Source organism: Lipophrys pholis (assembly GCF_963383615.2).
Source record: "Lipophrys pholis genome assembly, chromosome: 8".
Lineage (NCBI taxonomy): Eukaryota > Metazoa > Chordata > Actinopteri > Blenniiformes > Blenniidae > Lipophrys > Lipophrys pholis.
The window spans coordinates 32,672,147-32,695,298 of NC_137630.1; the positions used below are offsets into that span (position 1 = coordinate 32,672,147).

The 23,152-nt window shown below is 47.0% G+C and overlaps 1 protein-coding gene across 3 annotated transcripts; it reads right to left on the reverse strand.

Annotated features, from left to right (window-relative positions):
• Positions 1-16,152: 16,152 nt before the first annotated feature.
• LOC308113910 (uncharacterized protein) lies at positions 16,153-22,687 on the reverse strand. Of its 3 annotated transcripts, none has more exons than XM_080470467.1 (8): positions 22,620-22,687; positions 20,603-20,938; positions 18,456-18,863; positions 18,089-18,190; positions 17,777-17,878; positions 16,896-16,930; positions 16,784-16,825; positions 16,153-16,703 (listed from the first exon to the last, which is right to left on the reverse strand). In XM_080470467.1, exons 1-8 carry the CDS (start codon positions 22,657-22,659, stop codon positions 16,503-16,505), a joined length of 1,266 nt encoding a protein of 421 aa, XP_080326593.1. In that variant the 5' UTR covers positions 22,660-22,687; the 3' UTR covers positions 16,153-16,502. The 3 variants fall into 3 exon arrangements, with proteins under 3 accessions (XP_080326593.1, XP_080326592.1, XP_080326594.1); XM_080470466.1 differs by having other exon boundaries at positions 18,089-18,193; XM_080470468.1 differs by lacking the exon at positions 20,603-20,938 and having other exon boundaries at positions 22,620-22,681.
• Between the last annotated feature and the right edge of the window lie 465 nt (positions 22,688-23,152).

A 23,152-nucleotide genomic window follows, 5' to 3' on the forward strand; every position in this document is an offset into this window, starting at 1 on the left:
CTTTAACAAGTACTGTCAACAACCACACACAGTACTTTAACAAGTACTCTCAACAACTAGACACACTATAATAAGTACTCTCAACAACCACACACACTTTAACAAGTACTGTCAACAACCACACACACTTTAAGAAGTACTCTCAACAACCACACACAGTACTTTAAGAAGTACTCTCAACAACTAGACACACTTTAAGAAGTACTCTCAACAACCACACACATTTTAAGAAGTACTGTCAACAACTAGACACACTTTAAGAAGTACTCTCAACAACCACACACATTTTAAGAAGTACTGTCAACAACTAGACACACTTTAAGAAGTACTCTCAACAACCACACACACTTTAAGAAGTACTCTCAACAACTAGACACACTTTAAGAAGTACTATCAACAACTAGACACACTTTAACAAGTACTCTCAACAACCACACACACTTTAAGAAGTACTCTCAACAACTAGACACACTTTAACAAGTACTCTCAACAACCACACACACTTTAAGAAGTACTGTCAACAACTAGACACACTTTAAGAAGTACTCTCAACAACTAGACACACTTTAAGAAGTACTGTCAACAACTAGACACACTGTAGTGAGTACCATCAAGTACCAGAGACACTTTAGGAAGTACTGTCATTGTTTCCACAATGTTTCCAAGTGAAAACACTTGTTGGGTCCGTTTACACGACAACGGGGCTCAGAGTCAATGAAAACACAACTTTTGTAAAAATGGCTTCAGAGGAGGAAGTTTTAGAAACTGATACGTCTCCATGGAATCGATGGAAAACGTAGCTTGTTGAAAACACTGTGTAGACGGAGGAAACTCTACTCCTGGTCCTGGTGCAGGTCACCATGGCTGCAGTAACTAGTAGTTCTGCACATGCTCAGTAGAGCCAATCAGAACAATGCTGGTTTCCACCTGAAACGTGGTGTAAGCAGGGCCTAGGATTCAGACTATATACGGGCTTGTGTTCATCGGCGATGACTTCAAAGATTCAGAACAAACAAACGTGTTCAGCTGAACATAAACAAGATTTCCCCCAGCGAGGTACCAGGAAACATGGAAACTACTCAGCCTGCCAGCGGAGGAGCTGCTGCAACGTCCAAATACCTCATCACCTCATCAACAGAGCTGCTGAGCAACGGCAGCGTGTGTGTGTGTGTGTGTGTGTGTGTGTGTGTGTGTGTGTGTGTGTGTGTGTGTGTGTGTGTGTCTGTGTGTGTGTGTGTGCGTGTGTGTGTGCGTGTGTGTCTGTGTGTGTGCGTGTGTGTGTCTGTGTGTGTGTGTGGGTGTGTGTCTGTGTGTCTGTGTGTGCGTGTGTGTGTGTGTGTGTGTGTGTGGGTGTGTGTCTGTGTGTGTGTGGGTGTGTGTCTGTGTGTGTGTGTGTGGGTGTGTGTGTGTGCGTGCGCGTTTGTGCGCGCGCGCGACTGTGGGTGTGTGCGTGCATGCGCGCGCGTTTGTGCGCATGTGTACGTGCGTATGTGTGCGTGTGTGCGCGCGCCCGTGTGTGTGCGTGCGTTGTTCTCAAAATGATTGAACAATAACCAGAGCGATCACAGAGTTCTTGTTTCCGGTTCTCCTCCAGAACGTAAAGGATCTAACAACCTGAGTTAGTCAGAATCCCTGCCGGGGTTCATCTCGCTAACAGGCAGACAGATGTACCTCCATGGTTCGAAGTAGTAGGAAGTAAATACCAGTAACACATTACTTTAATGAATGTAGTTACTTGGTTTCTTGTAATAAATCAGTTAAAGCAGGAAAAAGCGGCAAAAGAACCGAGTCTTTCTACTGAGCTGGCAGTGACTCCCCCCCCCCCCACCACACACCCCCCCCCCCCCACCACACACACACACACACACACACACACCCCCCCACCATCACCACCATTACCCCCCCCCACCACCACTACCCCCCCCCCCACCACACACACACACACACCCCCCCCCACCATCACCACCATTACCCCCCCATTACCCCCCCCCCCCCCCCCCACCACCACTACCCCCCCCACCACACACACACACACACACACTCCCCCCCCCCCCACCATCACCACCATCACCCCCCCCCCCCCCCCCCCCCCCCCCCCCCCCCCCCCCCCTGTATGATGTTGCTATGAGTTGAGGGAGCAGAGGAACTTGAGAGTAAACAGTGAAACAGAAACCTGAAGAGAACCACCTCCTGTAGGAAGAGAAGAGAAAACAGTTCTTTTTGAAACGGACCGTCGAGTCGAAGCCAAAAGTTTAAACAAAACAAAGTGATTCAGAATCTCACCAACACTTTTCCTCCTTCAACACACTTCTTTTAAATTCCTTTAAACAGTGTTCTCAGTTCAAACCTGTGAAGCTCCAACCGCGTCTCCAACACCGAGCCTCCAGGTGGCGCTCTACTGGATCAAACAGTTTGCTGCAGATGTGCTCAGTTAAATCGACGGAGTGAAAACACCAGAAACCGTTCAGCTTGAAAAGAGAGTCAATCTTTTCTGCTTCTTTCTTCTACCTTCATCATCAGGAGGAAGATGTTGCTGGACTGGAGGACAAAGACAGAAGAACAAGAGAAAACTCTGGTTTCCACACAGACCAGAGCTCAGCTGGACCATCAGAACCAAACCATCATCGTGGTCCCGGAGAAGCTGCAGAACAAATCACAGGATCAGGAGGTTCTGTCTCCAGGAGGTGGAGGTGGTTCTTCTTCGCCTTAAACAACCACGACGTCCTCCAGCTTCCTTAAACCACCTCAGTCAGACCCAAACAGAGGCCACCGCCTCACCACCAGGACGCCTCACCACCAAGACGCCTCACCACCAGGACGCCTCACCACCAGGACGCCTCACCACCAGGGCGCCTCACCACCAAGACGCCTCACCACCAGGACGCCTCACCACCAGGACGCCTCACCACCAGGACGCCTCGCCACCAGGACGCCTCACCACCTGGACGCCTCACCACCAGGACGCCTCGCCACCAGGACGCCTCACCACCAAGACGCCTCACCACCAGGACGCCTCACCACCAGGACGCCTCGCCACCAGGACGCCTCACCACCAAGACGCCTCAACACCAAGACGCCTCACCACCAGGACGCCTCGCCACCAAGACGCTTCGCCACCAGGACGCCTCGCCACCAGGACGCCTCACCACCAGGACGCCTCACCACCAGGACGCCTCACCACCAAGACGCCTCGCCACCAGGACGCCTCGCCACCAGGACGCCTCGCCACCAAGACGCTTCGCCACCAGGACGCCTCGCCACCAGGACGCCTCACCACCAGGACGCCTCACCACCAAGACGCCTCGCCACCAGGACGCCTCGCCACCAAGACGCCTCGCCACCAGGACGCCTCGCCACCAGGACGCCTCACCACCAGGACGCCTCACCACCAGGACGCCTCGCCACCAAGACGCTTCGCCACCAGGACGCCTCGCCACCAGGACGCCTTACCACCAGGACGCCTCGCCACCAGGACACCTCACCACCAGGGCGCCTCACCACCAGGGCGCCTCACCACCACGCTGCTTCGCCACCAGGACGCCTCGCCACCAGGACGCCTCACCACCAGGGCGCCTCACCACCACGCTGCTTCGCCACCAGGACGCCTCACCACCTGGACGCCTCACCACCAGGGCGCCTCACCACCACGCTGCTTCGCCACCAGGACGCCTCGCCACCAGGACGCCTCGCCACCAAGACGCCTCGCCACCAGGACGCCTCGCCACCAAGACGCCTCACCACCAGGACGCCTCACCACCAGGGCGCCTCACCACCACGCTGCTTCGCCACCAGGACGCCTCGCCACCAGGACGCCTCACCACCAGGACGCCTCACCACCTGGACGCCTCACCACCAGGGCGCCTCACCACCAGGGCGCCTCACCACCACGCTGCTTCGCCACCAGGACGCCTCGCCACCAGGACGCCTCACCACCAGGACACCTTGCCACACCAGGACGCCTCGCCACCAGGACGCCTCACCACCAGGACACCTTGCCACACCAGGACGCCTCACCACCAGGACACCTTGCCACACCAGGACGCCTCACCAGTGATGAAAACAACCGCAGCATTTGGTAGGACTGAACAATACCAGGTGAACGTCCTGACTACTCATCCTCACCCTCACCCACACCCTCACCCTCACCCTCACCCACACCCTCACCCTCACCCTCACCCTCACCCACACCCTCACCCTCACCCTGTCACAGTGAACTTCTCTTGGTTCCCGGCAGCTCGTCCTCAGCGGTTAATAATTCAGAGCCATAATGTTGAGTAGTGCTGCCGTCCATTCATTCAATATCCAGACAAAAAGATGTGATGACGTGCAGGAATCAGACGCTCCCTACAGACCACACACACACACACACACACACACACACACACACACACACACACACACACACACACACACACACACACACACACACACACACACACACACACACACACACACACCTCCTCTTATGTAAGACCTGACAGAACGCAGACAGGAGCAGATTGAGTTTTGTTCTCACCTCCTCAGGTGTCCTCCTCTCTCTCTCTCTCTCTCTCTCTCTCTCTCTCTCTCTCTCTCTCTCTCTCTCTCTCTCTCTATCAGGGACGTCTTCTCTCACTCGTCCTCTCCTCTCTGATGCTTCTCCTTTTCGTTGAAGCTGCTGCAGTGGTACATAAAACACACCCTTCTGAGTGCTGCCTCTCCTCCTCCTCTTCCTCCTCCTCGTCCCTCCCTGCTGCCCTCTGATTGGCTGCTGTGCAGTAATGACATCACTCTGTCATTGCATCCACTCTCTCTCCCTCTCTCTCTCTCTCTGTATTCCCCTGATACCTCCTGCCCCGCCCTTCTTCTTTACCTCCATGCTGCCCCCCTCCTCCTCCTCTATTTTTACCTCTCCATCCTCCCTGTTGTCCCTCTGCTCTCTGCTTTTCTTCTTCCTGCTCGGGTTTTCAAACTGGACTTGAAATGGTTCAAATCAGTGAATAATTCACAGACTTTTAATTCAAATGTTTAAAACTTGATCAAAAACCTACGATTTGATCAGATTTTATGTTTTAAATTTGGTATTTTGAACGTTTCTTTTTGTGAAAGTGAAATCACAATGAAAAGGATCGTCTGACTTTCTGGAAGAATTTTCTACTTTCATAATATTTTGTCAAAATGTTTTCAAATGCTTTGACTTGATTAACATAAAAATTTGTTTTAAAACCAGAAAATTGCTCAGAATGTCACATAAAATGGTCCCATGAGACTGATGACAATGAATCATGTTTTCCTTGCATTCAGACGACTCCAGTCTGTGTTCTGACTGATGATGATGATGAGCAGTACGTCGACCTGATGAGGAGCAGCTTTCACATGAAATCTAAATAAATCGGTGAATAAAGTTGGAGCTGCGATCAAACCCGCCAGAGTTTCTCTCCGGACTGATGAAGGTGTGAGTTCTCAGGACTCAGCTTCCAGCAGGTTCCAGTCTGACGCTGTGGCTCCGGAGCTAAAACGTTATGAGCGTCCTGCTCTGTCCCGGGGCTCAGTGAGACCCCTAGTGGGGAAATCCAGAACAACGTTGCGTACAACTTTGAATCAAATTATGCAGGTTATTTTGTGATTTTTCCATTTAGCAGGCCGTGTCACACAGAGAATGGAACCCTCTACGACTCACAGGGGGAACATGGAGGGGGAACATGGAGGTGGAAAGGTTCCCCCATGGAGGGAACATTTTCATTTCAGAAATGTTTCACATTTCAGTTTGACTACCTGAGAAGTAGTTTGACTACCTGAGAAGCAGTTTGACTACCTGAGAAGTAGTTTGATTACCTGAGTAGTTTGACTAGCTGAGAAGTAGTTTGACTACCTGAGTAGTTTGACTAGCTGAGAAGTAGTTTGACTACCTGAGAAGTAGTTTGACTAGCTGAGAAGCAGTTTGACTACCTGAGAAGTAGTTTGACTACCTGAGTAGTTTGACTAGCTGAGAAGTAGTTTGACTACCTGAGAAGTAGTTTGACTACCTGAGTAGTTTGACTAGCTGAGAAGCAGTTTGACTACCTGAGTAGTTTGACTACCTGAGAAGCAGTTTGACTACCTGAGTAGTTTGACTACCTGAGAAGTAGTTTGACTACCTGAGTAGTTTGACTACCTGAGAAGTAGTTTGACTAGCTGAGAAGCAGTTTGACTACCTGAGAAGTAGTTTGACTACCTGAGAAGTAGTAGTAGTTTGACGAGCTGAGAAGTAGTTTGACTACCTGAGAAGTAGTTTGACTACCTGAGTAGTTTGACTAGCTGAGAAGTAGTTTGACTAGCTGAGAAGCAGTTTGACTACCTGAGAAGCAGTTTGACTACCTGAGTAGTTTGACTACCTGAGAAGTAGTTTGACTACCTGAGAAGCAGTTTGACTAGCTGAGAAGTAGTTTGACTACCTGAGAAGCAGTTTGACTACCTGAGTAGTTTGACTACCTGAGAAGTAGTTTGACTACCTGAGAAGCAGTTTGACTACCTGAGAAGTAGTTTGACTACCTGAGTAGTTTGACTAGCTGAGAAGTAGTTTGACTAGCTGAGAAGCAGTTTGACTACCTGAGAAGCAGTTTGACTACCTGAGTAGTTTGACTACCTGAGAAGTAGTTTGACTAGCTGAGAAGTAGTTTGACTACCTGAGTAGTTTGACTACCTGAGAAGTAGTTTGACTACCTGAGAAGCAGTTTGACTACCTGAGAAGTAGTTTGACTAGCTGAGAAGTAGTTTGACTACCTGAGAAGCAGTTTGACTAGCTGAGAAGTAGTTTGACTACCTGAGAAGCAGTTTGACTACCTGAGTAGTTTGACTACCTGAGAAGTAGTTTGACTACCTGAGAAGCAGTTTGACTACCTGAGTAGTTTGACTACCTGAGAAGTAGTTTGACTACCTGAGAAGTAGTTTGACTAGCTGAGAAGTAGTTTGACTACCTGAGAAGCAGTTTGACTACCTGAGAAGTAGTTTGACTACCTGAGTAGTTTGACTAGCTGAGAAGTAGTTTGACTAGCTGAGAAGCAGTTTGACTACCTGAGAAGCAGTTTGACTACCTGAGTAGTTTGACTACCTGAGAAGTAGTTTGACTAGCTGAGAAGTAGTTTGACTACCTGAGAAGCAGTTTGACTACCTGAGTAGTTTGACTACCTGAGAAGTAGTTTGACTACCTGAGAAGCAGTTTGACTACCTGAGAAGTAGTTTGACTAGCTGAGAAGTAGTTTGACTACCTGAGAAGCAGTTTGACTAGCTGAGAAGTAGTTTGACTACCTGAGAAGCAGTTTGACTACCTGAGTAGTTTGACTACCTGAGAAGTAGTTTGACTACCTGAGAAGCAGTTTGACTACCTGAGAAGTAGTTTGACTACCTGAGTAGTTTGACTAGCTGAGAAGTAGTTTGACTAGCTGAGAAGCAGTTTGACTACCTGAGAAGCAGTTTGACTACCTGAGTAGTTTGACTACCTGAGAAGTAGTTTGACTACCTGAGAAGCAGTTTGACTACCTGAGAAGCAGTTTGACTACCTGAGAAGTAGTTTGACTACCTGAGAAGTAGTTTGACTACCTGAGAAGTAGTTTGACTAGCTGAGAAGTAGTTTGACTACCTGAGAAGCAGTTTGACTACCTGAGTAGTTTGACTACCTGAGAAGTAGTTTGACTAGCTGAGAAGCAGTTTGACTACCTGAGAAGCAGTTTGACTACCTGAGTAGTTTGACTAGCTGAGAAGTAGTTTGACTAGCTGAGAAGCAGTTTGACTACCTGAGAAGCAGTTTGACTACCTGAGTAGTTTGACTAGCTGAGAAGTAGTTTGACTACCTGAGAAGCAGTTTGACTAGCTGAGAAGTAGTTTGACTAGCTGAGAAGTAGTTTGACTACCTGAGTAGTTTGACTAGCTGAGAAGTAGTTTGACTAGCTGAGAAGCAGTTTGACTACCTGAGAAGCAGTTTGACTACCTGAGTAGTTTGACTACCTGAGAAGTAGTTTGACTACCTGAGAAGCAGTTTGACTAGCTGATAAGTAGTTTGACTAGCTGAGAAGTAGTTTGACTACCTGAGAAGTAGTTTGACTACCTGAGAAGCAGTTTGACTACCTGAGTAGTTTGACTACCTGAGAAGTAGTTTGACTAGCTGAGAAGTAGTTTGACTACCTGAGAAGCAGTTTGACTACCTGAGTAGTTTGACTACCTGAGAAGTAGTTTGACTACCTGAGAAGTAGTTTGACTAGCTGAGAAGCAGTTTGACTACCTGAGAAGTAGTTTGACTAGCTGAGAAGTAGTTTGACTACCTGAGAAGTAGTTTGACTACCTGAGAAGCAGTTTGACTACCTGAGAAGTAGTTTGACTAGCTGAGAAGCAGTTTGACTACCTGAGAAGTAGTAGTAGTTTGACGAGCTGAGAAGTAGTTTGACTAGCTGAGAAGTAGTTTGACTACCTGAGAAGTAGTAGTAGTTTGACTAGCTGAGAAGTAGTTTGACTACCTGAGAAGTAGTTTGACTAGCTGAGAAGTAGTTTGACTACCTGAGAAGCAGTTTGACTACCTGAGAAGTAGTTTGACTACCTGAGAAGCAGTTTGACTACCTGAGAAGTAGTTTGACTACCTGAGTAGTTTGACTAGCTGAGAAGCAGTTTGACTAGCTGAGAAGTAGTTTGACTACCTGAGTAGTTTGACTAGCTGAGAAGTAGTTTGACTAGCTGAGAAGCAGTTTGACTACCTGAGAAGCAGTTTGACTACCTGAGTAGTTTGACTACCTGAGAAGTAGTTTGACTACCTGAGAAGCAGTTTGACTACCTGAGAAGTAGTTTGACTAGCTGAGAAGTAGTTTGACTACCTGAGAAGTAGTTTGACTACCTGAGAAGCAGTTTGACTACCTGAGTAGTTTGACTAGCTGAGAAGTAGTTTGACTAGCTGAGAAGCAGTTTGACTACCTGAGAAGCAGTTTGACTACCTGAGTAGTTTGACTAGCTGAGAAGTAGTTTGACTAGCTGAGAAGTAGTTTGACTACCTGAGTAGTTTGACTAGCTGAGAAGTAGTTTGACTAGCTGAGAAGCAGTTTGACTACCTGAGAAGCAGTTTGACTACCTGAGTAGTTTGACTACCTGAGAAGTAGTTTGACTACCTGAGAAGCAGTTTGACTACCTGAGTAGTTTGACTACCTGAGAAGTAGTTTGACTAGCTGAGAAGTAGTTTGACTACCTGAGAAGCAGTTTGACTACCTGAGAAGTAGTTTGACTACCTGAGAAGCAGTTTGACTACCTGAGTAGTTTGACTACCTGAGAAGTAGTTTGACTAGCTGAGAAGTAGTTTGACTACCTGAGAAGCAGTTTGACTACCTGAGTAGTTTGACTACCTGAGAAGTAGTTTGACTACCTGAGTAGTTTGACTACCTGAGAAGTAGTTTGACTACCTGAGAAGTAGTTTGACTAGCTGAGAAGCAGTTTGACTACCTGAGAAGTAGTTTGACTAGCTGAGAAGTAGTTTGACTACCTGAGTAGTTTGACTAGCTGAGAAGTAGTTTGACTAGCTGAGAAGCAGTTTGACTACCTGAGAAGCAGTTTGACTACCTGAGTAGTTTGACTACCTGAGAAGTAGTTTGACTAGCTGAGAAGTAGTTTGACTACCTGAGAAGCAGTTTGACTACCTGAGTAGTTTGACTACCTGAGAAGTAGTTTGACTACCTGAGTAGTTTGACTACCTGAGAAGTAGTTTGACTAGCTGAGAAGCAGTTTGACTACCTGAGAAGTAGTTTGACTAGCTGAGAAGTAGTTTGACTACCTGAGAAGTAGTTTGACTACCTGAGAAGCAGTTTGACTACCTGAGAAGTAGTTTGACTAGCTGAGAAGCAGTTTGACTACCTGAGAAGTAGTAGTAGTTTGACGAGCTGAGAAGTAGTTTGACTAGCTGAGAAGTAGTTTGACTACCTGAGAAGTAGTAGTAGTTTGACTAGCTGAGAAGTAGTTTGACTACCTGAGAAGTAGTTTGACTAGCTGAGAAGTAGTTTGACTACCTGAGAAGCAGTTTGACTACCTGAGAAGTAGTTTGACTACCTGAGAAGCAGTTTGACTACCTGAGAAGTAGTTTGACTACCTGAGTAGTTTGACTAGCTGAGAAGCAGTTTGACTAGCTGAGAAGTAGTTTGACTACCTGAGTAGTTTGACTAGCTGAGAAGTAGTTTGACTAGCTGAGAAGCAGTTTGACTACCTGAGAAGCAGTTTGACTACCTGAGTAGTTTGACTACCTGAGAAGTAGTTTGACTACCTGAGAAGCAGTTTGACTAGCTGAGAAGTAGTTTGACTAGCTGAGAAGTAGTTTGACTACCTGAGAAGTAGTTTGACTACCTGAGAAGCAGTTTGACTACCTGAGTAGTTTGACTACCTGAGAAGTAGTTTGACTAGCTGAGAAGCAGTTTGACTACCTGAGAAGCAGTTTGACTACCTGAGTAGTTTGACTAGCTGAGAAGTAGTTTGACTAGCTGAGAAGCAGTTTGACTACCTGAGAAGCAGTTTGACTACCTGAGTAGTTTGACTACCTGAGAAGTAGTTTGACTACCTGAGAAGCAGTTTGACTACCTGAGTAGTTTGACTACCTGAGAAGTAGTTTGACTACCTGAGAAGTAGTTTGACTACCTGAGAAGTAGTTTGACTAGCTGAGAAGTAGTTTGACTACCTGAGAAGCAGTTTGACTAGCTGAGAAGTAGTTTGACTAGCTGAGAAGTAGTTTGACTACCTGAGTAGTTTGACTAGCTGAGAAGTAGTTTGACTAGCTGAGAAGCAGTTTGACTACCTGAGAAGCAGTTTGACTACCTGAGTAGTTTGACTACCTGAGAAGTAGTTTGACTAGCTGAGAAGTAGTTTGACTACCTGAGAAGCAGTTTGACTACCTGAGTAGTTTGACTACCTGAGAAGTAGTTTGACTACCTGAGTAGTTTGACTACCTGAGAAGTAGTTTGACTACCTGAGAAGTAGTTTGACTAGCTGAGAAGCAGTTTGACTACCTGAGAAGTAGTTTGACTAGCTGAGAAGTAGTTTGACTACCTGAGAAGTAGTTTGACTACCTGAGAAGCAGTTTGACTACCTGAGAAGTAGTTTGACTAGCTGAGAAGCAGTTTGACTACCTGAGAAGTAGTAGTAGTTTGACGAGCTGAGAAGTAGTTTGACTAGCTGAGAAGTAGTTTGACTAGCTGAGAAGTAGTTTGACTACCTGAGAAGTAGTAGTAGTTTGACTAGCTGAGAAGTAGTTTGACTACCTGAGAAGTAGTTTGACTAGCTGAGAAGTAGTTTGACTACCTGAGAAGTAGTTTGACTACCTGAGAAGTAGTTTGACGAGCTGAGAAGTAGTTTGACTACCTGAGAAGTAGTTTGACTACCTGAGTAGTTTGACTAGCTGAGAAGTAGTTTGACTAGCTGAGAAGTAGTTTGACTAGCTGAGAAGCAGTTTGACTACCTGAGAAGTAGTTTGACTAGCTGAGAAGCAGTTTGACTACCTGAGTAGTTTGACTAGCTGAGAAGTAGTTTGACTACCTGAGTAGTTTGACTAGCTGAGAAGTAGTTTGACTAGCTGAGAAGCAGTTTGACTACCTGAGAAGTAGTTTGACTACCTGAGTAGTTTGACTACCTGAGAAGTAGTTTGACTACCTGAGAAGTAGTTTGACTACCTGAGTAGTTTGACTAGCTGAGAAGCAGTTTGACTACCTGAGTAGTTTGACTAGCTGAGAAGTAGTTTGACTAGCTGAGAAGTAGTTTGACTACCTGAGTAGTTTGACTACCTGAGAAGTAGTTTGACTAGCTGAGAAGTAGTTTGACTAGCTGAGAAGCAGTTTGACTAGCTGAGAAGTAGTTTGACTACCTGAGTAGTTTGACTACCTGAGAAGTAGTTTGACTACCTGAGAAGTAGTTTGACTACCTGAGTAGTTTGACTACCTGAGAAGTAGTTTGACTACCTGAGAAGCAGTTTGACTACCTGAGAAGTAGTTTGACTACCTGAGTAGTTTGACTACCTGAGAAGTAGTTTGACTAGCTGAGAAGTAGTTTGACTAGCTGAGAAGCAGTTTGACTAGCTGAGAAGTAGTTTGACTACCTGAGTAGTTTGACTACCTGAGAAGTAGTTTGACTACCTGAGAAGTAGTTTGACTACCTGAGTAGTTTGACTACCTGAGTAGTTTGACTAGCTGAGAAGTAATTTGACTACCTGAGAAGCAGTTTGACTACCTGAGAAGTAATTTGACTACCTGAGAAGCAGTTTGACTACCTGAGAAGTAGTTTGACTACCTGAGTAGTTTGACTACCTGAGAAGTAGTTTGACTACCTGAGAAGTAATTTGACTACCTGAGAAGCAGTTTGACTACCTGAGAAGTAATTTGACTACCTGAGAAGCAGTTTGACTACCTGAGAAGTAGTTTGACTACCTGAGAAGTAGTTTGACTACCTGAGAAGTAATTTGACTACCTGAGAAGCAGTTTGACTACCTGAGAAGTAGTTTGACTACCTGAGTAGTTTGATTACCTGAGAAGTAGTTTGATTACCTGAGTAGTTTGACTACCTGAGAAGTAGTTTGACTACCTGAGTAGTTTGACTACCTGAGAAGTAGTTTGATTACCTGAGAAGCAGTTTGACTACCTGAGAAGTAGTTTGACTACCTGAGTAGTTTGACTACCTGAGAAGTAGTTTGACTACCTGAGAAGCAGTTTGACTACCTGAGAAGTAGTTTGACTACCTGAGTAGTTTGACTACCTGAGAAGTAGTTTGACTACCTGAGAAGTAATTTGACTACCTGAGAAGCAGTTTGACTACCTGAGAAGTAATTTGACTACCTGAGAAGTAATTTGACTACCTGAGAAGCAGTTTGACTACCTGAGAAGTAGTTTGACTACCTGAGAAGTAATTTGACTACCTGAGAAGCAGTTTGACTACCTGAGAAGTAGTTTGACTACCTGAGTAGTTTGATTACCTGAGAAGTAGTTTGATTACCTGAGTAGTTTGACTACCTGAGAAGTAGTTTGACTACCTGAGTAGTTTGACTACCTGAGAAGTAGTTTGATTACCTGAGAAGCAGTTTGACTACCTGAGAAGTAGTTTGACTACCTGAGTAGTTTGACTACCTGAGAAGTAGTTTGATTACCTGAGAAGCAGTTTGACTACCTGAGAAGTAGTTTGACTACCTGAGTAGTTTGACTACCTGAGAAGTAGTTTGATTACCTGAGAAGTAGTTTGACTACCTGAGTAGTTTGACTACCTGAGAAGTAGTTTGACTACCTGAGTAGTTTGACTACCTGAGAAGTAGTTTGATTACCTGAGAAGCAGTTTGACTACCTGAGTAGTTTGACTACCTGAGAAGTAGTTTGACTACCTGAGAAGTAGTTTGACTACCTGAGTAGTTTGACTACCTGAGAAGTAGTTTGATTACCTGAGAAGTAGTTTGACTACCTGAGTAGTTTGACTACCTGAGAAGTAGTTTGACTACCTGAGAAGTAGTTTGACTACCTGAGTAGTTTGACTACCTGAGAAGTAGTTTGATTACCTGAGAAGTAGTTTGACTACCTGAGTAGTTTGACTACCTGAGAAGTAGTTTGACTACCTGAGTAGTTTGACTACCTGAGAAGTAGTTTGACTACCTGAGTAGTTTGACTACCTGAGAAGTAGTTTGATTACCTGAGAAGTAGTTTGACTACCTGAGAAGTAGTTTGATTACCTGAGAAGTAGTTTGACTACCTGAGAAGTAGTTTGACTACCTGAGAAGTAGTTTGATTACCTGAGCTCCACCGTGTGGTCGGACTAACAGCTTGACACCACGAGGATTAAAAACCAAACGACCTGCACAAATGACAACAGACAACAAATCCTTTATTTTTAAAAAGCAGGAAATCTGGACTGTGAGTCACTTTAGAACATAATCAGTGGATTTCCCTCTTTTGGTTCCTTCAAAACAAAATAACATCTATTAATGTTTGACTGACTGCAGAATGTCACAATAAAGTCCTGGATGTTCTTTATGACACCGTGTGTCGTCAGTGAGTCCTGGATGAAGAGCTCACCTGCCACACCTTCACTCACATTGGAAAATCCATTCATTGGCAGTGTTTCGTGTGCTGCTGATGACCTATGAGGATTCTCACACCAGAAGAAGGCGAACCTCAATCCAACCACAACAGAATAGATCAGAACCTTCAGCCGTCGGTCTCGGTAACGTGAAGTCAAACCCAAGAGAAGAATCTCATGATGGTCGTTTAAAACATAGAAACTCTTCCTATCAGAGTCACTGAACTCCGACTCGTGGTAACGTGAGGAAACAAGACTTTCTAGAAACGCTTGGGCTCCATCGCCATGGAAACAGCAGAAACTCTGGTCCAGATCCTGGTCCTACTCACCATGTCGTAGTAACTAGTAGTTCTGCACATGCTCAGTAGAGACAATCAGAACAATGTTTCCTCCGTGGTGTCATGAACCCCAGTCCATATTCTCCTGGGACTTTTATTTTGACGGTCACCGTAATAACAATCCAACTTGGTACTTTTATTTTGACAGTCAACGTATTAACAATCCAACTTGGTACTTTTATTTTGACAGTCACGGTAATAACAATCCAACTTGGTACTTTTATTTTGACAGTCAACGTATTAACAATCCAACTTGGTACTTTTATTTTGACAGTCACGGTAATAACAATCCAACTTGGTACTTTTATTTTGACAGTCAACGTATTAACAATCCAACTTGGTGGTCTGTCCTCTCGAATGTCAGTGTTCTCCTGTTCATGTTTAGAGCTCATTGCTCTGTGTGTGTGTGTGTGTGTGTGTGTGTGTGTGTGTGTGTGTGTGTGTGTGTGTGTGTGTGTGTGTGTGTGTGTGTGTGTGTGTGTGTGTGTGTGTGTGTGTGTGTGTGTGTGTGTGTTCTTTCAGTACTAAACCTAACAGCACCTACTAGTGGACCAACATGGAAACTAGAACGTTTTCACTGTTTTTGCGGTTTCTGTGGCAGTAAATAAGAAACTTATCTGAAACGAAAAAAAACCAAAACGCTGGCCGTCGTCATGGAGACGAGACATTATTGGCTTTGGCAAGTTGAAAAGAAAAAATGAAAAAAGATTGTTGTTTGTCTTCTGATCTCCTGCTCAGAAAATTGAGTTTCCTCTTAAGCAGACGCCCTGCCCCCCACATCCTCCCCTCCATCTTCATATCTTCTAATTCACTTAACCAGAGTGTGTGTGTGTGTGTGTGTGTGTGTGTGTGTGTGTGTGTGTGTGTGTGTGTGTGTGTGTGTGTGTGTGTGTGTGTGTGTGTGTGTGTGTGTGCAGTGGTTAAGATGCAGTGATCAATACAACAGATGTGAATCGTTCTCTTCCCTCGTGTCCTTGTCTGGGACGTGTCATCGACACACACTCGTCTCTTTCTCCACATGAAGAGTGTTTACCGCAAGCATGACTCAGGATCCGTGACTGGAATACACACACACACAAGTTGGATTCTTATTATGGTGACTGTCAAAATAAAACTACCAAGTTGGATTCTTATTATGGTGACTGTCAAAATAAAACTACCAAGTTGGATTCTTATTATGGTGACTGTCAAAATAAAACTACCAAGTTGGATTGTTATTACGGTGACTGTCAAAATAAAACTACCAAGTTGGATTCTTATTATGGTGACTGTCAAAATAAAACTACCAAGTTGGATTCTTATTAAGGTGACTGTCAAAATAAAACCACCAAGTTGGATTCTTATTATGGTGACTGTCAAAATAAAACCACCAAGTTGGATTCTTATTATGGTGACTGTCAAAATAAAACCACCAAGTTGGATTCTTATTATGGTGACTGTCAAAATAAAACTACCAAGTTGGATTGTTATTACGGTGACTGTCAAAATAAAACCACCAAGTTGGATTGTTATTACGGTGACTGTCAAAATAAAACCACCAAGTTGGATTGTTATTATGGTGACTGTCAAAATAAAACTACCAAGTTGGATTGTTATTACGGTGACTGTCAAAATAAAACTATTCCCAGTAATGTAATGCTGTGAAATGAAGAGTAATATTTAATTTATTTATTATTATTTAATTGAAATAATTCAGCAAATGTTTAAAAGTTGATGATTTTTCTTTCTTTTAATTATTACTTAATAGTTTTCCCTAAATTATTATTTTGGTCTTTTGTTACAGTTGAAAATAAAACTAAATGAATAAACCAATAAATCTGTGTACAGCAAGTTCTTTATGGATTCTGCAAATACTTTTTGATAATTTTACAAAAAAATTTAAATTCAGTCAATATGTTCACAAAAGGCAACCGACCCCCCCAGACTGTCGATGGTCAGTGGTCAGTGGTCAGTGGTCAGACTGTCGGTGGTCAGTGGTCAGTGGTCAGACTGTCGGTGGTCAGACTGTCGGTGGTCAGTGGTCAGACTGTCGGTGGTCAGTGGTCAGTGGTCAGACTGTCGGTGGTCAGACTGTCGGTGGTCAGTGGTCAGACTGTCGGTGGTCAGACTGTCGGTGGTCAGTGGTCAGTCGGTGGTCAGTGGTCAGTCGGTGGCACTAAGTGTAGTCTCGGCGACGCCGAGCTGCTTGACGATGGAGTACAGTGGACCGTCTTCGGAGCTCCGACGTGCTTGAGGCAGCGAGTACACCACGTCTTCAGCTGTCCTCTGGGGGGCGCCACCTGGAGCACCGCTCCTGGAGAAGACCACCTCGGAGTAGGTCAGTCGGCCGGAGTCGTCGTCACCCTGAAGGAAGAAGAAGAGTCTGGTCTCACTGTGTGCAGGAAGCCGCCGGGTCGACCTGGCCGTGGTTTGATGAACTTCACCTGAGTGGAGAAGACCTCCTCGCCCTGGTTCCCCCAGACGCTCTGCAGAAACAGAAGACCTTCATCACCTGGTCTCCAGTGAGGAAGAGTGTGAAGGTTTGGTGGGATTTACCTCAGAGACAGAAACTTCTTGTTCCAGCGAACGACCTGCAGACGAGTCCGGAAGATTCCAACAGGAGAGATCCGGTCGGAGCCGCCGGCACATTTCAAAAGGTTCACACTTTAATCTGACTTCATTTGGTTCCAGTTTGAACTGGATTAGTCTGGATTAGTCTGCGTTAGTCTGGATTAGTTTGTAGTTTAACTAATCACGGCATTTCTCCCTTCCAGAGTCGCCGGTCAGACTGAATCTAAACCACGTTTCAACTCCAGGATCGTTCAGACTGACTGAGGTTCATGTTAACTGAATATAATCTGACAATAATCTGAATATAATCTGAAATTACATCCGCCGTCGTTATGGACGTTCAGTCTGAGCTTTCATCTCATTTTAAAATGTTTTCAGATCCGTTCTGGACGTCACTTTAGACCAAACTGCTTCGTTTGTCAACAATAGTAAGATTAGTTAGTAACCTTTGGCCTTTAGTTCAAAGTAGTAATCTGGATTGGAACTGGTTTAATCCAGTTTTGGACTCATTGGTGTGTGACAGTGGATAACTGTGTGTGACAGTGGATAACAGTGTGTGTGACAGTGGATAACTGTGTGTGACAGTGGATAACAGTGTGTGTGACAGTGGATAACTGTGTGTGACAGTGTGTGTGACAGTGGATAACTGTGTGTGTGACGGTGGATAACTGTGTGTGACAGTGTGTGTGACAGTGGATAACAGTGTGTGTGACAGTGGATAACTGTGTGTGTGACAGTGGATAACTGTGTGTGACAGTGTGTGTGACAGTGGATAACAGTGTGTGTGACAGTGGATAACTGTGTGTGACAGTGTGTGTGACAGTGGATAACAGTGTGTGACAGTGTGTGTGTGTGTGTTGTGTCACCTGTGTGCGTTGACGCTGGTTTCCTGCAGACTGCGAGCAGAGAGGTGGCCAGCAGGACGACCACGACGGCCACCAGAGTCCCACCGAGGGGCAGCAGCAGGTCTGCAGAGTTCCCAGTCAGAATCAGTTCTGATCCTTTCAGACAAAACTCAGGTCGTCTGCTGCTCATTTCCTCAGCAGGAACTTCAACCTGCAGCAGCGTCTCACGGTCCAAACTAAGTTGAGGGTAAATTAATTTCCACCACTTCCCCCAAAGCTTCACTCTTAATCACACACACTCCTTCATCTCCATCATGAGAGCCGGGCCGCTACCTGTTCTGTGGTTCTGACCCGGTTCAGACTGGGTGGTGGTTTCAGGGAGCGCTGGTGGAGGTCTGGAGTCTGGAGAACCCGGGTCTGGACTCTCTGGTGAAGCTGCTGGTTAAACAGACGTTCCACAATGTTGCGTCCACAGAGGAAATCTGGTCGTGACCAAATCAAATCGTTCTAAAACCCCAATGTGACACTGCAGAACGTGATATTTATGTTAAATGTGGATCAATAGAACCTAAAAACAGTAATCCTAACGAGACGAGTAACTCACGACGTCACGTCCAACAATACAACAAACAAACCATCACGTTTTGCCTTGCAATACAAGTTTGCACCACCAGGGGTGAACGGTTCAGTGAAAGCTCACCGTCTGAGACGCTGACGTAGAAGTCGATGTTTGATTCCCTGGAGTGGGTCCTCAAGCTGCATCGGAACCATCCTGAGTCGGAGCGCTGCAGCGGGTCGATGCTCACAGACACAGTCTCTCCGTCTCCAGCGTCTCCAGCGTCTCCAGCGTCTCCAGCGCCTCCAGCGCCTCCAGCGCCTCCAGCGTCTCCAGCGCCTCCAGCGCCTCCTGCTGACTGGATGCTGAATCTACCGTGTTGATTTCTGCTGCCGTTGGTTTGAACCAGGATGTTCTCGGTGGAACAGTTCTCCCTGCAGAAGTACTCCGAGGTTCCTGAGGACTGGAAGGAGCAGGCGACCGTGAGGGAGCGTCCGGCTTCTACCAGCAGCAGTGGGTGAGGCGTCTGGGCGGAGGCTTCCTCCAGAACCCCTGGAGAAACGACGACGGTCAGGAAGAACTACACCTAATGTGACATGAACACTTTTAAAAAAAAGATTCTGTCGCTGCTCCACCCGTCTGAATCTGATCTGCAAGAACTTAACCTGGATAAAGACCAACGAGATGGTGACCCCACCCTCTAATGCTGCGGAGCTTCTACTGGAAACCTTCTGGTGCTCCACCTCTAACTGTACCTCCACCTTCTGGTGCTCCACCTCCAACTGTACCTCCACCTCTAACTGTCCTCCACCTTCTGGTGCTCCACCTCCAACTGTCCTCCACCTTCTGGTGCTCCACCTCCAACTGTACCTCCACCTCTAACTGTCCTCCACCTTCTGGTGCTCCACCCCCAACTGTACCTCCACCTCTAACTGTCCTCCACCTTCTGGTGCTCCACCTCCAACTGTACCTCCACCTCTAACTGTCCTCCACCTTCTGGTGCTCCACCCCCAACTGTACCTCCACCTCTAACTGTCCTCCACCTTCTGGTGCTCCACCTCCAACTGTACCTCCACCTCTAACTGTCCTCCACCTTCTGGTGCTCCACCCCCAACTGTCCTCCACCTTCTGGTGCTCCACCTCCAACTGTACCTCCACCTCTAACTGTCCTCCACCTTCTGGTGCTCCACCCCCAACTGTACCTCCACCTCTAACTGTCCTCCACCTTCTGGTGCTCCACCTCCAACTGTACCTCCACCTCTAACTGTCCTCCACCTTCTGGTGCTCCACCCCAACTGTCCTCCACCTCTAACTGTCCTCCACCTTCTGGTGCTCCACCTCCAACTGTACCTCCACCTCTAACTGTACCTCCACCTTCTGGTGCTCCACCCCCAACTGTCCTCCACCTTCTGGTACTCCACCCCAACTGTCCTCCACCTCTAACTGTCCTCCACCTTCTGGTGCTCCACCCCAACTGTCCTCCACCTTCTGGTGCTCCACCTCCAACTGTACCTCCACCTCAAACTGTACCTCCACCTTCTGGTGCTCCACCTCTAACTGTCCTCCACCTTCTGGTGCTCCACCTCCAACTGTACCTCCACCTCTAACTGTACCTCCACCTTTTGGTGCTCCACCTTTAACTGTACCTCCACCTTCTGGTGCTCCACCTCCAACTGTACCTCCACCTCTAACTGTACCTCCACCTTTTGGTGCTCCACCTCTAACTGTACCTCCACCTTCTGGTACTCCACCCCAACTGTCCTCCACCTCTAACTGTCCTCCACCTTCTGGTGCTCCACCCCAACTGTCCTCCACCTTCTGGTGCTCCACCTCCAACTGTACCTCCACCTCAAACTGTACCTCCACCTTCTGGTGCTCCACCTCTAACTGTCCTCCACCTTCTGGTGCTCCACCTCCAACTGTACCTCCACCTCTAACTGTACCTCCACCTTTTGGTGCTCCACCTTTAACTGTACCTCCACCTTTTGGTGCTCCACCTTTAACTGTACCTCCACCTTTTGGTGCTCCACCTCTAACTGTACCTCCACCTCTAACTGTCCTCCACCTTCTGGTGCTCCACCTCTAACTGTACCTCCACCTCTAACTGTACCTCCACCTCTAACTGTCCTCCACCTTCTGGTGCTCCACCTGTCACCGAGCCGCTCTTCAGATGCTAAAGCTAACAGCGTGAGCTCGTCTTCAGCAGGTTGATGAGGGAACCTGAAGCTGAACCTTTCCACCTGAAGCGTTGCCGTGGAAACGGGGTGTGAGTGAGGCTGTTTGAAACTCACTGTCGACGACGACGATGTGGAACCCTGAGTTATAGTAGGAGGAGCCTTTGTACAGACCGCACAGGTACAGCCCGGCGTCACTCCTGGTGAGCGCGGTGACGTCCACAGTGAGGAGGGAGTGTTTACTGAAGGTTCCTCTGCTCTGGGAACGGAGGCGGAACCGTCCAGCGTCAGCAGAGGCGTTCTTGGTCTCCATGAGAATGTTTGTTCCGCTGCAGTTGTTCCTGCAGAAGATTCTCCAGGATCCACGGAAGGGAAACTCTGTGGTCACTGAGATGTTCCGTCCAACTTCTCCATAGAACCGACGCTGAGCGGCACCTCCTCCGACTGACACACCTGAGGACACAACCACCGTCAGAGCTCGTCGCCATGGAGACGCTTCAGTGTTTATGGTCTGTTTCTGCTGGAGCGTCATCCTCCTCTAACATCCAGATTATAGAGCATCTTCCTCCTCTAACATCAGATCATAGAGCATCTACCCCTCTAACATCCAGATTATAGAGCATCTTCCTCCTCTAACATCAGATTATAGAGCATCTTCCTCCTCTAACATCAGATTATAGAGCATCTTCCCCCTCTAACATCAGATTATAGAGCATCTTCCTCCTCTAACATCAGATTATAGAGCATCTTCCTCCTCTAACATCAGATTATAGAGCATCTTCCTCCTCTAACATCCAGATTATAGAGCATCTCCCCCTCTAACATCCAGATTATAGAGCATCTACCCCTCTAACATCCAGATTATAGAGCATCTTCCTCCTCTAACATCCAGATTATAGAGCATCTTCCTCCTCTAACATCAGATTATAGAGCATCTCCCTCCTCTAACATCCAGATTATAGAGCATCTTCCCCCTCCAACATCAGATTATAGAGCATCTTCCCCCTCCAACATCCAGATTATAGAGCATCTTCCTCCTCTAACATCAGATTATAGAGCATCTTCATCCTCTAACATCAAGATTATAGAGCATCTTCCTCCTCTAACATCATATTATAGCGCATCTTCATCCTCTAACATCCAGATTATAGAGCATATTCCCCCTCTAACATCCAGATTATAGAGCATCTTCCTCCTCTAACATCCAGATTATAGAGCATATTCCCCCTCTAACATCCAGATTATAGAGCATCTACCCCCTCTAACATCCAGATTATAGAGCATCTTCCTCCTCTAACATCCAGATCATAGAGCATCTTCCTCCTCTAACATCCAGATTATAGAGCATCTCCCTCCTCTAACATCAGATTATAGAGCAGCTTGCAGCAGAAACATTGTCACTAATCCAGAGAAAGGAAGCGTCTCGGGGACAGGAAGTGGTTTTACGTGGAGAAATGACTTTGTGTCTCATCTAGTTTGTTTCTGAGGAAGTTGAACAAACCTGGAATGAGTTGGTTCTTTGTTAATCTCAATTTTTAATCTCGGTTCAGCTTCAACATGAAACCTGAAGCTTTTTCTTTTGGTCTGGTTCGTGCTGCCTCAGCGGCTCTGGACCTGCAGTCCCAGACCCCTGGAGGACCTGTTCAGTCCCAGACCCTCGGAGGACCTGCAGTCCCAGACCCCTGGAGCACCTACAGTCCCAGACCCCTGGAGTACCTACAGTCCCAGACCCCTAGAGGACCTGCAGTCCCAGACCTCTGGAGGACCTGCAGTCCCAGACCCCTGGAGCACCTACAGTCCCAGACCCCTGGAGGACCTGTTCAGTCCCAGACCCCTAGAGGACCTGTTCAGTCCCAGACCCCTAGAGGACCTGCAGTCCCAGACCCCTAGAGGACCTGCAGTCCCAGACCCCCGGAGGACCTGTTCAGTCCCAGACCCCTAGAGGACCTGTTCAGTCCCAGACCCGCGGAGGACCTACAGTCCCAGACCTCTGGAGGACCTGTTCAGTCCCAGACCCCTGGAGGACCTGTTAAGGCCCAGACCCCTTAAGGACCTACAGTCCCGGAAGCAGAATCCTGCAGGGTGGCGGTCTAGCAGAGTCCCTGGTTCCGGACTGAGTGGTCAAGCTACTCACAGAAGAAGCAGGTCCAGGCCACGGTGTAGAGGAGCCTCATGTCGACGGTCCGACGCCGCCGCCACTCTTCAGCCAAGAGGAAGTGGTGATGAGTCACTTCTCCAAGATCCTCCTCCGACACAGAACATCCTCCCTGACCATGTTGTTAATCCTCCTCCAGAACCAGGGTCTGAATCCCTCCTCTGAGTCTGGTTCTGCAGGGTCCTCTTCCTCTGAGTCTGGTTCTACAGGTTCTCCTCTTCTGAGTCTGGTTCTGCAGGGTCTTCCTCCTCTGAGTCTAGTTCTGAAGGTTCCTCCGCTGAGTCTGGTTCTGCAGGTTCTCCTCTTCTGAGTCTGGTTCTGCAGGGTCCTCCTCCTCTGAGTCTGGTTCTGCAGGTTCCTCCTCTGAGTCTGGTTCTGCAGGGTCTTCCACCTCTGAGTCTGGTTCTGCAGGGTCCTCCTCCTCTGAGTCTGGTTCTGCAGGTTCCTCCTCTGAGTCTGGTTCTGCAGGGTCTTCCTCCTCTGAGTCTGGTTCTGCAGGGTCCTCCTCCTCT

What these genes read in the sequence shown, in the direction of transcription:
- LOC308113910 (XM_080470466.1), bottom strand. Translation starts at nt 22,659, where the DNA reads ATGAGGCTCCTCTACACCGTGGCCTGGACCTGCTTCTTCT. An exon ending in ACCAGCGTCAACGCACACAG is followed by an intron (nt 16,931 to 17,776) that starts GTGACACAACAC and finishes ACTCGTCTGCAG; the next exon opens with GTCGTTCGCTGGAACAAGAA. An exon ending in AAGAAGTTTCTGTCTCTGAG is followed by an intron (nt 16,826 to 16,895) that starts GTAAATCCCACC and finishes CTGTTTCTGCAG; the next exon opens with AGCGTCTGGGGGAACCAGGG.